The following is a 16,152-nucleotide window of genomic DNA, read 5'->3' on the forward strand; positions in this document are numbered from 1 at the left end:
ATATTGTAAGAGCTTTCATTGTCTGCTTATATGCCCCCTTTGTCCTACGGTTCTGACTTGGTGTACAGGGAGAATACTGTAAGAACAGCTCATTTTCTGAATTCTGTCACTGTACATTTCAAAAGTGCTAAACAAATTGTTATGTTGACTACGTCCGTCCTAGCTCACTCATTAATGTCTTAATCGAAATTACGTATTGCCTCTTATCCACTCGTCGTCCCCTTATGACATAGTTTGTACATCTCAATTGTCAGTAGAAACCACATTTGTTTAAGCAAGGCAGACAGACATATTTTTATTTATTTAACCTTTATTTAACTAGGCAAGTCAGTTAAGAACAAATTCTTATTTACAATGACGGCCTACCAAAAGGCAAAGGGCCTCCTGCAGGGACGGGGGCCTGGGATTAAAAAAATAATACAAGTATAGATATAGGATTCACTCCATGGTGCTGAAAAGACAGCTTTATGTAGGCCCTAACAGTTTATGGGCACCGTTGCTCACCATTATAGTGCAATTCATGTATTGTTTAGTGTTGTTTTGTGGCTTTGCTGGCATGCATCTAAAAACAATCATTTTTGCGTTTGCCCCACCAAGATTACATGCCAAAATCGCCACTGGTCTCAATGCATTTTATTCCCATTGAGGACCCAAGAGAGTCCAGACAGGGTCATTGTTGCAGCTGCTCCTTGCCGAGGTATTCCCCCACTGTGTGTCTATTATTGTTCTAGTTTGATCCCACCCCAACCCCCACTGTCTATGAACAGCATTAGGTCACAATGTTGTCGGCAGACAAAAGGAAACGCTGCAACAACAATCCACTACCAGGTTCAAAGAGGACAATCACTGGGGTTCCCCCATGAATGGAATTCCCCAGCAATGAGTCCTTCAATTTGACACAAATCAATAGGTCGATGTAATCTTACTATCCTGAACGTTTGAGTACTTGTGAATCTTTTAGGGTCACAAAGCATGTATAGCCTAATCAGTGCTAGAACACTAATCAATCAAGATTATTGACAAGGACTCAATGAGGTGCAATGGTTGAGAAAAAAACACTGTTTTAGTAGCTACAATAACTGCTAAATTGTGGTTTTAAAAAAAATGTGACTGTTATAACGCATTAGTAAGCCTCTATTCAAAGTCAAAGAAGACAAGGAAGATAAACTCGTTGGTTGAAGCATTGTTGCACCCTCTAGCGACTTGCCATTGAAAACAAATGTACCAGGATACAAGGCACAGCAACGTATGTGTATGGGTGATTACGCATATCCAGTTTTATCTGGTTTTGACTTCATCCTTGCGCCGTCTGCCATCTTGTGGACACTGATAGCACAGCACACTGTTTTGGGGGGGATAACTTGCTATACAGTCACCAAAGTTATGATTTACAATATAACACGTAATAAATATATGGTTCTTAAATTAACCTGTTGCTTTTCAAACTATGTCTTTCTTTGAAAGAATCATGCAATTTTTTTTATTAAAAGTCTGTCCCGAACCAGCCTTAACTATCCCTCCTAGCTTTTCCCTAAAAATTGTACTGCTCCACAGTTTGTAGTCTGGCATGTTTTAGGCCTCACCAAAACCAAATGGAGTTGCTACACTTGTCTAAATTTCTATAAGGGAAAAAAAAGTATTTGCAACTTTTGTGTAGTAACAGGTGTTATAACAGAGTTTGTAAATGTAGTAATAATGAGTTACACAATTCTATTTCTCAAGACTGGGTGTACAATATCTGTGGACCGATTCATAAGTGACACACAAAAAAAGTCGCTTGTGGAGACAGACAAGCACAGCAATGGTGGATATCAACCTCCATTCTGGTAACTTAACGAACAAATCAGCTTAGTGATTGAGTGTCAGGATATTCACCTCTCTCAGAGGTCATTGTGGGTTGTCCCTCTTGTGGTCACCTTGAGGCATTGCATTAATCGTGTAATCATGTTGTTGTTGTTTTTTTACAATGGGTTAAAGGATATTTTTTATCCTAATGTGAAATACTAAATCAATAAAGATTGGGCCGAATGTGTATGTTTAGTAATACATATGAAAGGAACTCTTTAAAAGTATGCTGCCTGCAATGTTGCATCATAAGACCACACTGCTTATCCAAGACAAATACACAAATAGGCCTATTCAGATTCATAGTAATACCTTCGAACGGAGTCTCCATCCCCATTGGATCAATAATGAAAGATTAGACTGCAAGAATAGCTTTTAAATACCACACGCTTGATATGATGTAAGACTGAGTGCAAAGGACTTTGGTCTATGAGAGCAAAGCAGCTGAGCGGTCGACAACCCATTACATTGCACAGATGGTGTGGCTTACTGCCTCTCCTCTTTAAGCCACCATGCTTGGTGTGGTACATGGTCAGCCATTTTGTTACAGTTCCAACTGGATATTCTGCCTTGCATATCGAATGGTAGAGCAAGTCTGTTAGCTGCCTAAGCCTTGGACTCTAGATTTAAAAACATATTGTGGGGGTTTATGAAACTCAAACCCTTGTATATAAAATGCCTTAGAATCATTTTTGCATTCTTGAACCTCAAGTTCCTGACTGATACATAAAATGTGAGGGAATTAAAGGGTGGTGGGGGTGACAAGGGCTGTAGCTATTGGATAAATGTGCCAATGACAACAAAGACCAGGTGGATTTATGGTTTAAAGCCATGTCTGCAGATCAGACTTTTCAGGTTCTGCGCATGCGTTTCTTCACCTCTACTTTACTCACACATTTGTTGTGGTCTCCTTCCCGTCACATTTCCCACTGTCAATCGTGAATTATAATCATCCACGTTTTACCGGTGAAACGTCCATGCAGCATTTGCATACCAACCATTGGATCCCATCCAGTTTCATGAGGATATGCATTAGATCTTCTTGTTGTGTTGTGTCAAAGTAAACTGTAGTGTTGTTTTGAATTATGTACAGTGAGTGAATTTTAGAGCAGATGGTGTTAATTAAACTGTAGATTAGTTTACCTCTGTATTTTGCCTAGTGGCACATGCTGTTGAGTTTTGGCCATGTGAGAGAAAAATGCAGTGGTGTTTTTTTCTTACAGTAAAATAATACTAGGCTATTACATTAGGTTCTGTACAATACTATAGTTATGTGATCTTGCAGACATTGGGCTTGTTTGAGTGGTAAGGAAAAAGCAACCAACTGTAGACGAAAAGTTGTGGAGTGAAGTAGGGGGAGATGCATCTTCAACAGCCGAAACTCGGACACTGTTGTGGTTTTGCAGCAGCAAGGCTCAGAGCAACATGGCAGTGTTGCAATTGTTTCTAAAACATTTGTCTTTGTAATGTTGAAATAAACTTGTAAATGTGTGTACATTGTACAATCAATTGGTGAGAGAGCGAATCAAATCACATTCATTTGTACATATATAATGTATACATGAATCGCTGCAAAGTTAGTCATGTCTTTGGTCACATTCACTTGGGTCAAACAAAAACACCCTAATGATTGGTTGACAATAGAAGCTCTCACAATGCAGGTAATGCCTGCATTATGTAGTTGGTGAAGAGCAACTACAGAGATTTGCAGTCCACTGCAGTCCGAACTTCATGACCTTTGATCACATGGTTTTTGTAACGTTCATGTAGTTGCAAGTCTGATCATTTTTATCCCTATAATGCAACACAATTTGGAAGGCGGTGACCATCGACTTGAAAAAAAGTGATCTGCTCGAATGCGCTCATTGATTCAGCTTTGATCTAACTTTATTCAACTTTGAACGCCATTGGCCAGAGTAGACTGTGGAGCCAGAGATGAAAAGGCGAAGCGAAGGGTTACTCTGGCTAGAATCTGTCCAAAATAAGACCAATGTGTTTCTATGGACTTATTTTGGACCTAAACTTGTAACTTGCCCTCCCACCTTTGGGACAAGCAGCATACCACCCTGCATCCCACTGCTGGCTTGCAACTGAAGCTAAGAAGGGTTTGTTCCTGGATGGGAGACCAGATGCTGCTGGTGTTGGAGGGCCAGTAGGAGGCACTCTTTCCTCTGGTCTAAAAAAAGATCCCAAGGTCAGTGATTGGTGACATTGCCCTGTGCAGGGTGATGTATTTCAGATGGGATGTTAACAGGTGTCCTGACTCTGTGGTCACTAAAGATTCCATGGAACTTATTGTAAGAGTAGGGGTGTTAACCCTGGTGTCCTGGCTAAACCCCCCAATCTGGCCCTCATACAATCATGGCCACCTATTCATCCCCAGCTTCCAATTGGCTCATTCCTCTCCCCTGTAACTATTCCCCAGGTTGTTGCTGTAAATGAGAATGTGTTCTCAGTCAATTTACCTGTTAAAATAAGGGTTAAATTTAAAAAATAAATAAACGACTCCCATTGTTATGGCGGAGATATAAGCATCTCTTCGTTATATACAGATCTATGGTAGAGCAGAGACTATAGGGTTATTCGACAGTGCAGGTGACTGACTGATCTACAAACCTTACATCATAAATAACTAGTAGCCTACTGATGTATTTGTAGATCAGTCTGTCACAATTTACCAATGGCACATTAATGTTTAGATTCTCTCGAACATGGCCTGTGTTTAAAGTAAAACATAAACACATGTGCAGAAATTTCAGGATCTTTAGTCCGGAGAAAAAAATGTTCGAGTAAAATCGGATCGGCAGCTTTTTGGGCTTAATTTAAGATTAGGGTTAGTCATAAGGTTAGCAGTGTGGTTAAAGTTACGGTTATTTTTTTAAATCAGATTTTAAGACAATACATTTTTTTAATTAGCGGGGTTCAGCCATAATTATGACTTTGTGGCTGTGTTAACTAGTGACGCCCCCGACGGTTTAGAAGGAAGACAGGGTGGTTTAAAACGATGATATTGACGTTCGCGTTGACCCATCTAAATCTACTGCGCGCGCAATCACAACCAATCACCTCCGTCGTAAGAGGCGGATTATGGTGAACGGCATGATCTGTTTGATTGGCGTTTCAATCATCCGATTAAGATGAAGGAATAGAGAACTGGCCTATCCAAGAGCTCCATAGGGCGTGATTTGATAGAGGGGGCTGGGTGCTAAGTATCATGGAGGATCAGTAGGAGAACTGTGGCCATACAAGAAACCCGAGCTGTAGGTCCAAACTCTGGAGTTGAACATTGTATTGCCATATTTTTTTTATTTTTATTTTACGTTAACCTAGTGTTTTATATTTTACTAATAATGGAGATGAAAAAGAGGATCAGTTTAGAATTGAGGAATAGGACACCAGCGGAGGTAAGTTATCTTGCCATTATTTATCTTACATTTGAGGTGATAACTATGCGAGCCGATAACCCAGAGAAGAGCAGGATTTCTTACGAGCCTCCGCTCTGCACATTGACAACAGAGGATGCGAGTCCGATTAGGTTTAAGTTTTTTTTTTGTTTTGGATTCTGATTATTCGTCCGATCACAACATATGTTGGTTGCTGTACAAAAACGAACTGGAAGTATCCACAAAGCAATTTAGATCGCTTTGTGATTCTAATAGCATGTTATAGATCTGCAACACTGTCTTTGCCATCATCCTCCTTGTCTTGCGCCCGGCCAGAGATCCATTGGATGGATGTTCAAGGTGGCGGAGCGGGCATAATTATGAAGAACACATTCCGCTCCGATTATGCTATTGTTGTGAGAATTATTACAATTGTGAAAAGCCAATAACATCTTAATAGGGTTCAGCTGACGTCGTGTTGACTCCTGTAATATAGCAAGCTAATCCAAATAGAGAATTCACAACTGATATGGAAATGTAAAATAACTTTTGATAGCCCTCGGGAAGCGATTAATTGGTTTGTTTTGGAAGTTGCCTGATGTTATTCCATATGAATGCTGATGCAAATAACTATTTCAGTCGAATTTAAAAACTCAAGCTTTCCATGCGTAAAGAGGCTTTTGACAGATCTTAGCAGGTTAACGAAATGTCAAAACAAGCTGGTTGGTTTCTCTGAGCGGACATTTTACTAATCGAATTGTTTTTTTAGCTAAGACCCATTTATTTTACCGTAGCATTTTTAAAAGTTCGAATGAACAGCGCCTGAAAGAATGTATAAGCAATATAAAACCAGCATGCACGCAAGCTGACCGTTCTCGGAGCGAGACGCGCAGTCACTGTCTACGGTGGCGTCAGTGTAGCGGATTTTTTTTTGTACAGTACAGGCTGTTGAGCCCTGTTTCTGACGGGCGGGGAGTGGAAGTCATTTTGTTACATCTATACACGAGCACATTTTAACGGCGATAACCAGTTTAACTCGATTTAGATAAGCAAATTGATACATTGTTCGTATTATACGGCTAACGTTACATGTAGGCCTAAATCAACATTTAGAAAGTCTACTTCCAAGCGAATATACGATTCACTCAGCCGGCCATTTAAACAGCCTACTTGTACTCTCATCGGAAAGCAAATGGTCTATTTTGCCTCCATGATGTAGTGATTATGTAACGACAGGCTTTTCCTCGGGACATTAACGACGACGATGTCTCTGTAAAACGTATATGTATACATTCAAGTGTAGCAGCGTTTGCGGTCCTGTTCTGCATTTTATGAATTTAAGTAATATGGCAGATGGCGTGCGGGGCTCAGACCTCCCCCCAATTTAGTAGATTATGCTACAGTAAATCCCCCAACCCTCAGAGACGGCGCTTGTTTGAGGATTGACAAACCAGGTCCCCAGTCATGTATGCCAGTGACTCTAGCCTTCGACAAACCTATTTATCTTACCATTTCTGTAGTTGCATAACTGCTGTGCATTCAGTAGTGAAGTCCATTAATAGGATGTAGGCTACATCGCCACTGTTTCTCACTCAATGACGATATCAAGATGTGCACAGAACTGGTCCTTTACAAACGAGAGGCATTAGGTGAAGATTAAACCAGACTAAGGCTGTGACAACACCAGCCTCCTTTACCATCTCTTGTTTTGAGGAGCGTATTATTATTTTATTAGGTACGATAATACAGTGCATTCGGAAAGTATTCAGACCCCTTGACTTTTTCCACATTGTGACTTTACAGCCTTATTCTAAAATTGATTAAATAGTTTCCCCCTCATTAATCTACACACAATACCCCATACTGACAAAGCAAAAACATGTTTTTAGATTTTTTTTGCAAATGTAAAAAAAAAAAAAAAAGTGGAAATATGACATTTACATAAGTATTCAGACCCTTTACTCTGGACTTTGATGAAGCACCTTTGGAAGCGTTCGACTTGAGTCTTCTTGGATATGACGCTACAAGCTTGGCGCACCTGTATTTGGGGAGTTTTTACCATTCTTCTCTGCAAATCCTCTCAAACTGTGTCAGGTTGGGTGGGGAGCGTCACTGCACAGCTATTTTCAGTTCTCTCCAGAGATGTTCGTTAGGGTTCAAGTCCAGGCTCTGGCTGGGCAACTCAAGGACATTCAGAAACTTGAGACCCGAAGCCATTCCTGCATTGTCTTGGCTGTGTACTTAGGGTTGTTGTCCTGTTGGAAGGTGAACCTTTGTCCCAGTCTGGTGTCCTGAGTGCTCTGGAGCAGGTTTTCATCAAGGAGCTCTCTGTACTTTGCTCCGTTCATCTTTACCTTTATCCTGACTAATCTCCCAGTCCCTCGCACTAAAAAATATCCCCATAGCATGATGATGCTACCACTACCACGCTTGGCATTCAGGTCTGCCAGGTCTCCTCTAGACGTGACGCTTGGCATTCAGGCCAACGAGTTCAATCTTTGTTTCATCAGACCAGAGAATCTTGATTTCTCATGGTCTGAGAGTCCTTTTGGTGCCTGTTGGCAAACTCCAAGCAGGCTGTCGTGCCTCTTACTGAGGAAGGCTTCCGTCTGGCCACTCTACCATAATGGCCTAATTGGTGGAGTGCTGCAGAGATGGTTGTCCTACTTGCAGGTTCTCCCTCCTCCACAGAGGAACTCTGGGTCACCTCCCTGACCAAGGCCCTTCTCCTCCGATTGCTCAGTTTGGCCGGGCGGCCAGCTCTAGGAAGAGTCTTGGTGGTTCCAAACTTCTTCCATTTAAGAATGATGGAGGCCATTGTGTTCTTGGAGACCTTCAATGCTGCAGACATTTTTGGTACCCTTCCCCAGATGTGCCTAGACACAATCCTGTCTCAGCTCTACAGACAATTCCTTCGACCTCATGGCTTGTTTTTTGTTCTGACATGCACTGTCAACTGTAGGACCTTATATAGACAGTTGTGTGCCTTTCCATATCATGTCCAATCAATTGAATTTGCCACAGGTGGACTCCAATCAAGTTGTAGAAACATCTCAAGGATGATCAATGGAAACAGGATTAACTCAAGCTCAATTTTGAGTCTCATAGCAAAGGGTCTGAATATTTATGTAAATAAGGTATCTTTTATTTTATACATTTGCAAACATTTATAAAAACCTGTTTTCCCTTTGTCATTATGGGGTATTGTGTATAGATTGAGGATTTTTATTTATTTAATCCATTTTAGAATAAAGCTAACGTAACAAATTGTGGAAAAAGTCAAGGGGTCTGAATACTTTCTGAATGCACTGTAATCCCTGGATTGCTGATGCTACACTACATCACCAAAAGTATGTGGACACCCTTTCAAATTAGTGGATTCAGCTTTTTTTTTAGCCACACTCGTTTCTGACAAGTGTATAAAATTGAGCACACCGCCATGCAATTTCCATAGACAAACATTGCCAGTAGAATGGCCCGTACTGAAGAGCTCAGTGACTTTCAACGTGGCACGGTCATAGGATGCCACCTTTCCAACAAGTCAGTTGGTCAAATTTCTGCCCCGCTAGAGCTTCCCCTGTCAATTGTAAGTGCTGTTATTGTGAAGTGGAAATATCTAGGAGCAAGAACGGCTCAGCCGCGTAGTGGTATGCCACACAAGCTCACAGAACTGGACCGCCGAGTGCTGAAGCACGTAAAAAGCGTCTGTCCTCAGCTGCAACACTCCACTACCGAGTTCCAAACTGCCTCTGGAAGCAACGTCAGCACAAGAACTGGAGCTTCATGAAATGGGATTCCATGGCCGAGCAGCCACACACAAGCCTAAGATCACCATGCACAATGCCAAGGGTCAGCTGGAGTGGTGTAAAGCTCACCGCGATTGGACTCTGGAGTGATGAATCACTCTAAACTATCTGGCAGTCCGACGGACAAATCTGGGATTGTCGGATGCCAGGAGAACGCTACCTGCCTGAATGCATAGTGCCAACTGTAAAGTTTGGTGGAGGAGGAATAATAGTCGCGGGCTGTTTTTCATGATTCGGGCTAGGCCCCTTAGTTCTAGTGAAGGGAAATCTTATTGCTACAGCATACAATGACATTTTAGACAATTCTGTGCTTCCAACTTTGTGGCAGTTTGGGGAAGGCCCTTTCCTGTTTCAGCAGGACAATACTCCCGTGCACAAAGGCGAGGTCCATGCAGAAATGGTTTGTCGAGATCGGTGTGAAAGAACTTGACTGGCCTGCACAGAGCCCTGACCTCAACCCTATTGAACACCTCTGGGATGAATTGGAATGCCGACTGCTAGCCAGGGCAAATTGCCCAACATCAGTGCCCGACTTCACTAATGCTCGTGGCTGAAGTCCCTGCAGCAATGTTCCAACATCTAGTGGAAAACCTTCCCAGAAGAGTGGAGGCTGTTATATTAATGCCCATGATTTTGGAATGAATGTTCAACGAGCAGATGTCCACCTACTTTTGGTCATGTAGTGTATGTATTGACCATTGAGGCTTTGAAGCCACCAGTCGGCCATATTGGTACTCCCCAATCCTCCATAGGAATGAATGTAATTCTACAGTATTTCAATTAAATGTTTAAAGGACAAAGTTACATGTATTTAAGTATTTTTGTCGTCATAGTGGGGACAGTAACATTAGTACAAAAAAAAAATACATTAAGGAAAATGTTTCATGTTTTGTTCAGAGCATTATAGCGCAAATTAATATAATTTAAGTATGCATGAACGTGTCTGTAATAGAATAAATGTCAAAGAATGTAGACATTAAATGTATTTCTATAGCTTCCCCCCAAAATTTTTTACATTGGAGGAGTGTGAAGATGACTGTGCAGTGGCTTCAATACAGTGCCCCCTGTCAGTCATCCAGGGGTTATACACATCATTGGTTAGCACATTTTATATTTTTACCTCTTGAAGCTAGTCAGCTACTCCAGCCGTGGCGTTTTTCCAGACAGGGCTTCAGTCTTGTCCACACAAGGCATTCAAGCAGAACATTTTTGAAAAGGCATGTGTTCACAGGAAACAGCTGACTTTAGGTCAAGGGTCAGCTTTTCCAATCAACATGCAATAAGATTACAAAATGGTGAATTAAACCAAACAAATCAAATGTTTGCCTTTGTCAATAAAAATGCAACAAACTAGCTAAGCATTTTAATTTGGTTGAATTAATTTGATTATTTAACATTGGAGGATGAAATCTCTTGAGATGCACCATCTCATTTTCAAGAGTGTCCAATGTATGGTGATGACTATTCCTACAGGTGACAGAGATGGTGGTGGATAACTGTCGCACCAGTGATGGTGAAGTAGAGGGCCTGACAGATGACTTCAAGGAGCTGGAATTCCTCAGCATGGTCAACGTTGGACTCACCTCCCTGGCAAAGCTACCTTCGCTGCCCAAACTGCGCAAGGTGAGTAGGGAAGCCGGATCTTTTTGAGCAATCAATTCTCACTGACAATAATTTAGTTAGTGGAATTATAAGCCACTCTGGCTTCACTCCCAATTACCAATATTTGATATGCAGGATTACATATTTTTTCCCTAAATGATTAATCAAGAAACGTATTATATTCTTTCCTCACAGTTGGAGCTGAGTGACAACAATATCTCGGGTCATTTGGAGACACTTTCAGAGAAATCCCCCAACCTGACGTATCTAAACCTGAGTGGCAACAAGATAAAGGAGCTGAGCAACGTTGAGGCCCTGGTGAGTAGTCGTTAATGCCACAGTTGTAGCATTCTGCGGTTCCAGGCAGAAGCAGTTTTTTGGGACTCAGTCATGGTCTTATATCAAATTGTATTTGTCACATGCTTCGGAAACAACCTGTGTAGACTAACAGTGAAGTGCTTTCTCAACAATGCAGAAAAAAAAGCACAGAAAAATAGAAAAATGATAACACTAGGAATAAGACAAATTATAACAAAGGAATAAATACACAATGAATAAGGATAACTCACTGTTGAGACTTAGTATATAGTAGAATACACAAGGTGCAAGTAAAACATTTGGTTGTGCATCAGCAATTTGTCTTATGTCAAAAAAAAGGGACCGAGCTGGACCCAGGGAAAGAAACAATAAGCATCCAAAACACCCCTAAGCTAGACTAGCCTATTTCAACAACGGCTAACTAACCAAAAATACAGTGAGTGGTCCACCCAGTTCTAACTAGGGTATTTAACAAAGTTTACCTACGGGTAGTGTATGCCCATGGGCGACTTGTCTTAGTTCCCCCTTTTCCCACCAGCAAACAAACACAAACACCATAACCAAAAACAATACTCACAGGTGATGACAAAGTGCTATGGAGGTGCTCAAACAAAAGAGAGCTCAATACATAAAGAGAGATAGAGATCCATGGTAGGAGAGGGTGAAACAGAGAGATCTACAGACATGGCATTTACAGAGAGATTGAGCTCCAGAGCAAACAACTGACAGGGTTTTTAAATAAGGATTGTGTGATAGGGTGTGCTCTCACCCCTTCTCTCTAAAACCACAGCAAAATCTGAAGAACCTGAAGAGCCTGGACCTGTTTAACTGTGAAATCACCACACTGGAGGAGTACCGTGAGAGCATCTTTGAGCTGCTGCCTCAGGTCACCTACCTGGATGGCTTCGACCAGGAGGACAACGAGGCCCCTGACTCAGAGGCAGACGCCGACGGTGAGTATGTCTACCACAACACAACAACGTGGTGTCAGTGATATTTAAGCTGAACTTTCTCGAACGAAATGCTTCTTCATCATAGATGATGAGGGGGAGGACGGAACCGGACCAACAGGGGACTATGACGATGAAGATGACGAGGAGGAGGAGGAGGAAGAGGAGGTCTCGGAAGGAAGAGAGGTTGGGCTCTCTTACCTAATGAAGGAAAAGATCCAGGTGAGACAACTGGAATATTTGTCATGTTTTTTTCAGAACATCTTCGTTTTATTTCCGAAGACTCGAGTCTATGCTTAATTAAAGAATGTGAACTCCTCCCACTCCTAAGGATGAAGAGGATGATGATGACTACGCAGAGGAGGAGGAGGGAAAAGGTGAGGACAATAATTGTTATTGACCGGTCACTAGTAATCAAACCCAAGTACATGGACTCTAGCCTGGAAAGGGTCAGATATGTTTGTCTGACACAGATCTATTGATGTAGTCAACATACACCATGTATACCAAACATTTGGAACACCTTCCTTATGTTCAGTTGCACGGCACTCCCCCATTTTGTGCTCAGAACAGCCTCAATTAGTTGGGACATGGACTCTACAAGGTGTCGAAGCGTTCCACAGGGATGCTTCCTACAGTTGTCAAGTTGGCTGGATGTCCTTTGGGAGGTGGTACAATGATTTAGGTACAGTGATTAAGAAACTACACAAGACAAACAAAACGATCACAGATAACACAAAAAAATACAGCAGCAGATTGTTACATTTCCACACAGGTTATTCCCCTAACAGCACAAGATCTTGCATTACCCGAAACTGTTACAAGCAATACAAAAATACAAATCCTCCAATAAATGTTTAAAATGGGCGACAGGGGAGAGAATCAAGTTTAAGTTTAGTCTGCAGGCTTTTCCATAGGCAAGGCAGCCAAAGGCAGCCATACCCAACTCTGTGGAAATTGCATGGGCCTCAAGCCTAGCTATATAAATTGTCAGCAAGAATACTTAGCTACTATCTTATATGTACACATTAGATCTGAGGTATTGGGGAGCCTTTGAAAGTGTACTTTGATGCAAGAGAACTACATTAACATGAAACCAAACTGGATTCCTTACACCATGCCCAAACCACATGCCAAATTGATTTTGTCCCCCCCACACCAAACGCAATACGCAGGTTGAAATATCAAAACAACATCTGAATCAATTATATTAATTTGGGGACAGGTCAAAAAGCATTAGACATTTATGGCAATTTAGCTAGCTAGCTTGCTGTTGCTAGCTAATTTGTCCTGGGATATAAACATTGAGTTGTTATTTTACCTTAAATGCACAAGGTCCTCTACTCTGACAATTAATCCACAGATAAAAGGTAAACCGAATCATTTCTAGTCATCTTGCCTCCTTCCAGGCTTCTTTTTCTTCTTTGGACTTTATATGGTGATTGGCAACTAACTTTCATAATAAGGTGCAGTACCGCAACCGACCTCAGTTCATCTTTCAATCATCCACATAGGTATATGTTCCTAAAACCCAATGAGAAGATGGCACTTGGGTATATGCTTCTAAAAACCATTGAGGAGATGGGAGAGGCAGGACTTGCAGCGTGTTCTGCGTCACAAATAGAATCAACTTCTATTTAGCGCCTGGCAACGCAGACGCTCGCGAGCAGTGTGGGTGCAATGATTGAATAACGTGTGTGTGTGTGTGTGAGCGTCGCAAAATAAAATTTACACAGACTGTTAAGGTCAGCACGTTGGCCTCTCTTGCAGTGTTTCGCTAATGGTAATTCAGTCTACAGGGTGAACTTTGTTACGTGACTGAACAGATGTATACTGGTGGTACTGTGTTTGTTTTCCTTCAGGTGTTTTTGAGATGGGTATGTGGGTGCGGAACATACAGTGGGTTGTGCATCAACTCCCACACAGCCTGTGGATATGATATCATCGAATTCTGAATGAAGGCAAATGCCAATTGGATTTGATTGCCATTGTTAATTTTTACTTGGTCCTGATTAGAAATGATTGTCACCTCCTTTTTAATTTTATCAGACAAATTCTGACGTTTTGATTGGCTTTTGTCCTGTGCAGAGGAGAAGGCAGGAGTCAAAGTTGAGAAGAGGAAGAGGGATGCTGAGGATGAAGGGGAGGATGATGATGATGACGACGATGATGATGACTAGGCTTGTCTTTCCCCAGCGAACCTCTGGATCCAGATCCAAGCTGTAGAACAATAACCACAAAAAAGTGTGATCTTGCAGATTGTTTCTCTTTGTATACCATAGATATCACTATAGAGGCTGTTTTTTTCCCGTTTTTATATATATGAGATACAATATGAAAATGAGATTTTATCGACAATTAATTTGTTAATCATTCCATGTTAAACGACCACCCCAAATCTCTTCAATGTGTAAGGGCTCTAAAATAAATGGATGAGGGGGGGGGCTGGTTTTATCTCGAATGGCTTGCCAATGATATGATCAGTTGCAACTAGAGGTGTGTTATGGACTAATTTAAGAAGGGCTGTCGCAACAATGACCAGCACAACAGAAGTGGCCCACACTGTCCCTCGTTGACGTCAGTGTTCAACAAACACCCAATGGCGTTCCAAGACCCATGACAGGCCATGCAGCCCAGAGTCCAGTCCAGTTCAGCCCATAGAGATAGATAGAGGACTCCTCTTTGTATCTGTGCTATTATAGTGTCTGTGACAGCTTGAGCAGCACCATTAAGGCAATCTCCATTTTGAAGTAGTCAATTGTCTTCTTTACTATTGGCTGATTCTGCCTGATGACCCAGTTGGACATTACTCCAACAGGGTCATCAGGAGGGATCAGCCAATGAAGTTGGAAGTTCCACGCAGTTGACTAAATTAAAAAGTTGGAAGCCCTCAATGACGCTGCCCATGCTAATACGACCTTTTGGCCACTAGAGGCCTCTTATCGTTCTCTATGGTCCAGCCAAGTCTCATCTACCTCTCTGGGCCACGGTGAGGAAAGAATGCCCCCTACAGGACAACTCTACACAGCACCATGCTCACTACTCAGGCAGCCAGGGATACCAGGCTAGAAAAGAGGCAACAGGAAGTTCAGGAACCTCTACCGTCATCGTTGTCTGCCACAAATGGTCTCCTCTTTCCCCTCAATGCATTTTGTACCAGATAGTTTCCACCCATCACTGAAAGTCCTGTCTCGCGTAAGATAGCATAGCAAAGACTGTTTAATCCCTCACACAGTATATGACTTGTTTTAGGAATTTAAAAAATAGTGGGAGATGGGGATGTCCAAAACAGTAGTCTAACAGTTTCTATACCAGCGTTAGTCCTGGAGAGGTGCACTGCCAACTGATGTGCAAACAGACCCCAAAACATTTCTGAGGGCCACTGAGCTGTGGCGTTCTAGGACCGGGGCCGGTAATCTCTAGTCTAAATCAAACCTAGCGGTTTGGCCTTAACATCTATCCATAACAGATGGGTCAACAAGGACATATCTGTTTACAGCTTGAAATACTGTAGCCTGACTGTTAATGCTGCTGTTGCGGTAAAAGTGACAGTGGCACGGCCGTAATGTTTTTAAAGTTAAGGTCAAACTGCTTCGGATTTAGGATTTAATCGCATCCCTAAGTACATTTTTAACTTTGTCTTGCTGTTGATGCAAGTAAGTTTATAATTGTACTGGTATTTTACATAGCAGGAACTATCTATTATTTGTAAGGCAATATGTAAATAGTTTCAGTTCCAACCGTTTGGTGTTTCATGTTTGTTTTTTTAAAATAAAAGTTTTTGTCATTTTGTTTTAATATAAAGCACAGGTCAAGGGGCCAAAGTCTGACCCAACACACTCAATATAGATTATTTTCCATCCTTGGCTGTTGTGACAAGTTACGTGTTTGTTGTTTTGTGTGCTGTAAACATCTTAAAAGAGGGGTTTTGAATAAAAAAAATGATGAACAGAAAAATAAAATGCTTTGATAGTTGATAGGTAATCATTTTCTGAAGACAAACTAACTACACAAATATCATTCACTGCTAGGCACATGTAGCAATGATGTACAATTTACCAACAAGTGACCAAAGGAGTGAGAATGTCAGCATATTACATTGGCTGGACCAAACTCACAGAACTCACAAAACTAAATATTTTTACAAGGTATTCAGTGAGATGTGAGGAGTGTGAGTGTAATGGAACACATAAGGCCTTGGGCCACTATGGCGTATGAGTTACAGTTCCTCACGAACACAGTCTGCTG

General features: G+C 41.6%; 1 protein-coding gene across 1 annotated transcript; it reads left to right on the forward strand.

Annotated features, from left to right (window-relative positions):
- The first annotated feature begins 5,012 nt into the window (after positions 1–5,012).
- LOC110488287 (acidic leucine-rich nuclear phosphoprotein 32 family member E) lies at positions 5,013–15,879 on the forward strand. Its single transcript, XM_021560455.2, has 7 exons — positions 5,013–5,249; positions 10,508–10,657; positions 10,832–10,954; positions 11,745–11,907; positions 11,993–12,126; positions 12,236–12,281; positions 13,993–15,879. Exons 1-7 carry the CDS (start codon positions 5,196–5,198, stop codon positions 14,082–14,084), a joined length of 762 nt encoding a protein of 253 aa, XP_021416130.2. The 5' UTR covers positions 5,013–5,195; the 3' UTR covers positions 14,085–15,879.
- Positions 15,880–16,152: the final 273 nt, after the last annotated feature.

The sequence above is a fragment of the Oncorhynchus mykiss genome, chromosome 32, assembly GCF_013265735.2.
Source record: "Oncorhynchus mykiss isolate Arlee chromosome 32, USDA_OmykA_1.1, whole genome shotgun sequence".
Classification (NCBI taxonomy): domain Eukaryota; kingdom Metazoa; phylum Chordata; class Actinopteri; order Salmoniformes; family Salmonidae; genus Oncorhynchus; species Oncorhynchus mykiss.